This window comes from Propithecus coquereli, unplaced genomic scaffold (genome assembly GCF_000956105.1).
Source record: "Propithecus coquereli isolate 6110/MARCELLA unplaced genomic scaffold, Pcoq_1.0 Scaffold120, whole genome shotgun sequence".
Lineage (NCBI taxonomy): Eukaryota > Metazoa > Chordata > Mammalia > Primates > Indriidae > Propithecus > Propithecus coquereli.
In genome coordinates this window covers 7,491,362-7,495,603 of record NW_012136081.1, presented here as the reverse complement: position 1 = coordinate 7,495,603, position 4,242 = coordinate 7,491,362, and the positions used below count along the sequence as shown (strand labels likewise).

Here is a 4,242-nt window from a genome sequence, read left to right as displayed (position 1 = left end):
GCTGTGCTGAGACACCCCTCCCCACAATCTCAGCCATCAGCCGTGCAGATCGTGGACTTGCCATCTCCAGTCCTGGGCAGTCCCGGGCCGCCTGCTGAGCCTCCCACTTTGCCGCTGCCCGAACGTGCCGGCTCTGGGCAGCCCGCGGCGTGCTCACTCATCAGGCCCCGGGCAGACTGAGCAGCCTTTGTCCGGGGCTCAGTGGCTTCTGCCAGTCTGAGCCTGTCTTTTCCTATTCAAATACCTCCAAATGTGCCCACACACCAGAGATTAGCCGATAGCCATCAGCGTGGGGGAGAAAGTCCTCGGTTGGCTGAAGCGGCTCAACTGACCCCAGCACCTAAGTTGCGACCTGCTGACCAAGCGGCCCTGGTCGGCCACTGGGCCCCCGCCAAGTGCTGAGCATGCAGGGTGAGGCAGAGAGGGCGGCACGGGTCTCACTGTTTAGAAGAATTTATTGTTAGTGTCTCAGAGCTGCCGATGACATGAACCCACATGAACACGACTCTTAATCTAGGACCCGTGGACAATCTAAACACGATCAGAGCCCTGGGGCGTTGGCGCTGAGGCAGAGGAGCCGCTGGTCCACGACGGCTTAGTTAAAAAAGTCAGTCTGCACCTCCTCATGGGAAGCTTCCATTCTGAACCATCTGCAAATACTCCTTGTGCAGCTTCTCCTGAGCTTCGAAGAGCTTCTTCAGCTTTTTGGCTTGCCCTTTGCTCAGTTCTTTGCCTTCCGTGTCGTGCGTGGGAAGACCCTGAAATGCCAGAGCACAGAGGCGTCAGCCTCCCCTGCGCCACCGAGTGACCAGGGCGCTGCCTCCCCTCCTCGGTCTCAAAGTGCTCATTTCCCAACGCCGCCGGTCTGACGCCGGCATGGGCGGCCGCACCCTCTCGCCTGGGCTCTGGCGGCTGAGGGATGGCGGCAGGGTTCCCACCAGGGCCCCCCGTGGCTCAGTTCTGACAGGCTCAGAGGAACGTAGCAAATACATCCGAGAGTCGGCAGGCAGAGGCCTGGGGGTCTGGAGGCCGTGGCCGCGGACAGCGTGATAAAGAACCGCGAGCTGAGTCATCCCTGAGCTGCAGACGCCCAGTGCTGGGGCTGGAGTCTGGCCACGCCCGGTGCAGCAGCCCTGCTGGACAGGCTGTTGGGAGCCGGGGGCCCTCGGCACTCAGGGCAGGAGGCCTGGACCTAAAGCAGGTGCCAGATGACCTCAGCCTACCCTTGAATTTTACTCCAGACTGAAAATCCACTTGCCCCACGCTGGAAATTCCCACCGCCCCAATTTCATGTGGTCTAATGAGGCTCTGAGAAAAAGAGAAACAAACCTTACATTTTCATCAAACTTGGAATATTTGTCACTCTCTGACAAGAACATCTCGCTGGGGAGAACCTTCATCCTGGCCAGCTTTGCTGCCTGCAACATGACACATGACACGTCACGGCCGAGTGGCACGTGGCAGCTCCACCCTTGACACTACGATGTCGGCTCCCGCCTCCGCCCCCAGCCTGCTTCCCAGCCCCCGGTTTCAGAGAGCTGTAAAAGATGGGGAAGAGGCAGCCAGGGCAGTGAGAATTTAAAGGAGAGACAATTTAAAATTAAACTAGACTTTCATCTATGGGAATAGAAGGACGGTTGCTAGAAGCAATCACAGCAGTAGTCAGTTCACAAAAGCTGTCTCCGAGCCTGTGACCAAAGAGCACAGCCCTCCCGGCACCAGGCCTGCCCCGGGCACCATGTGAGAAGGGCCTGGGTGGCCTCGGGTGGTGGCGGCAGAGAGCACAGCTCCTTCTGTGGGGGTCAGCAGGGGCCGAGCCCACAGCGGCGCAGAGCTGGGGCACGGGGTCGGCGCGCGCTCCCGCCCAGGAGAGCCCCGCCAAACAGACAGACGCGCATTACTTCTTGCTCTTGTTTTCTCCGGGCCGCCTCCTCTTTCTTCTTCCTCTTCTCCTCTTCGACCTAGGGGAGCAGCACAGAGCCTGGTGACACAGGGCTGCACCAGGTCCAGCAAAATGAGCCCTTCCCAAGGGCTGGACCCTGAGCCAGCCCACCCCACGGCAGGGAGACAGCCGTGTGCTGGGCAGTATACGCTCAGGCAGCACACGGACCCTCATTCATTCCCTCTGGGGACCCTCAGGGACACCTCTGGGTGCCTGGCCCTGCTCTAGATACAAGGAGATGCAGTGAACAGACAGAACCAACGTTAGAAGGCCCGAGCATGACTAATAAGAAGAAACGGACCACGAAGACAAGCCCGGCCCAGGGAGGGGCTCCGCTGGGTGGTGACCAAGGACAGCACCACAAGGGCTGACCCTGAGCAGGCAAGGAGCACAGGCCCGTGGCAGGATGGGGAGAGGAGGGCAGAGGCTGGCAGGTACCAGGGCACGGCGGCCAGCCTCGGGGGCCAGGCGAGGAAACAGGACCTGCTCCAACCCAGCTGCACCATCTGGGCAGGGGCGAGGGTGGTCTGGTGTTGGCGGGAGGCGCTGGGGAGAGGCAGTCCCGGCCTGGGCTGGGTGGTGGAGCCCGCAGGCCGGGTGCTGGTGAGGGAGGCCTGAGGCTGCCTCGGGAGCTTCTGGCTTGAGCCACCGTGTGAAGAGTGTCCCTCCACTGCCAGGAAGGAGGAACAGGTTTGGGGAGTTGGACGTCACGAGTTCCCTTTGGACATCTTGGCTTTCAGAGGCTTCCTAGCTGAGTGGAGCTATCAGGTGGGCAGCTGGCACAGGAGCCTCGGCACAAGTTTAGGGGCCGGAGTACACGACAGGCAGTGGAGGAGCTGTGGGACTGCGTGAGGTCACCTAGAGAGGGAGGGCTGGTGGCCCCCCTGCAGAGCTGGGCAAAAGGAGGCAGGAAAACAGGAGGGTCCTGGAGCCCGGGAGGGTCAAGAGCTACCAGGCGGGGAGGACAGAGCTGGCCGAGGGGAAGAGGCCGAGGTGAGGGGAGGCCCGGGCATAGAGACGTGCTCAGGTTTCTGCTTTTTCCATTTTCAAGATGGGATGTGCTTATGAGCCAGTGGGAATGTTCCAGGGAGAGGCAGGGCAACGCACGTGCTGGCGTGACCCCTGCCCCCACAGCAGCCCTGTGCCCTAGGGCACCTCCTGGCAGTGGTTTGGTTGTGGTGAGAGTCCCTTGGTCGGAAAACGGGAACTACGGGAAGCCACAAGAGAGCACTTCCTGCCGACTGCCCCTGCGGAGAGCTCTGCCAGGAGCGTGGCAAACGGGGCGTCTGCACGCCAGCCCCAGGACGTCCTGCGGCAGGGCCAGGGCTGAGGTGAGCAAGTGTGAGGGGCCTGGGGGTGGTTAGTGTCGAACCCTGCAGGGTTAGCCCAGCTCCTCCAGATCGGCAGGCCACAGCCCATCCACACCTGTCCTGAGCTCCCCCTGGGGCTCCGGCCGGCCAGTCCTCCAGGGCGCTGCAAGCTCCGGCTGCGCACACTGGCCTCTGGTGCCAGCTCCCTCCTGCGCCGGGGCCGCACACCGATCCTGCCCCACCCTGCACAGCCCACCTTGCTGACTCAACTTCTGGAGTTCCTCTCAGAGGTTCTCTCCACAGCGGTCTCCTCCCTCAGGCCTCCCGGGGCCCCTCACCCCTGGAGGCAGCAGCCCCCGAGGCCCGCTTCCCGTGCCGTGCAGGGAGTCTGGGCACCTCTGCTCCTGCAGCCCAGGGGGCCCCATGCCCTGCGCCCAGCGCTTCTGCCACCGCACGTTTCAGCTCCTGTCTTCTCTCCCACTAGGCACCGAGGTCCTTCAACACAAGGCCCATCCCTGATCCCGGGAACGCTGGAGGGCGGCCGGCGGAGGGGCTGTTGGAGCATGGCGGGCAGTGCAGGAGGAGGCGGGGGAGACAGCCTCTCCGCGGCCTATCATGTATTCTCTGCCTCCAAACTACTGGCTTGTGCCCAGGCTCTGTGCCCAGCTGCCCTCCTCCTACTGCCACTTGGTTGGGAAGCCTCTGAAAGCCAAGGTGCCTGAAGGGAACTCGAGGAGGAGGAGGTGGAGGAGACAGACGGGCACCCCCAGGTAAGGGCAACATAGGACCTAAACATCAGCTTCAGTTTGCTAAAAGTGACTAATTTTCACTTTCATTAATTTTTTAAAAGTAAGTCCTTTACGTTTTTCTTTTTTGGTTACTAAATTGTCAGTCGGTTACCTATCTAATTTTTCTTTCTGACATTTATAAATACTGGGATTTTTTTCTTTCATAAAACCAGTATGATCTTTTTTTTTTTTTTTTTTTTTT

General features: G+C 60.6%; 1 protein-coding gene across 2 annotated transcripts in view; it reads right to left on the bottom strand.

Annotated features, from left to right (window-relative positions):
* Window positions 1–432: 432 nt before the first annotated feature.
* The window catches only part of CARS (cysteinyl-tRNA synthetase), a 53,096-nt gene continuing 49,286 nt past the window's right edge, over window positions 433–4,242 (bottom strand). For both annotated transcript variants that reach the window (XM_012665500.1, XM_012665501.1), the window contains 3 exons: window positions 1,902–1,961; window positions 1,335–1,418; window positions 433–758 (listed from right to left, as the gene is read on the bottom strand). In XM_012665500.1, coding sequence (XP_012520954.1) covers window positions 624–758; window positions 1,335–1,418; window positions 1,902–1,961 — 279 coding nt within the window. In that variant the 3' untranslated portion in view covers window positions 433–623. The remainder of the gene's footprint in view (window positions 759–1,334; window positions 1,419–1,901; window positions 1,962–4,242) is intronic.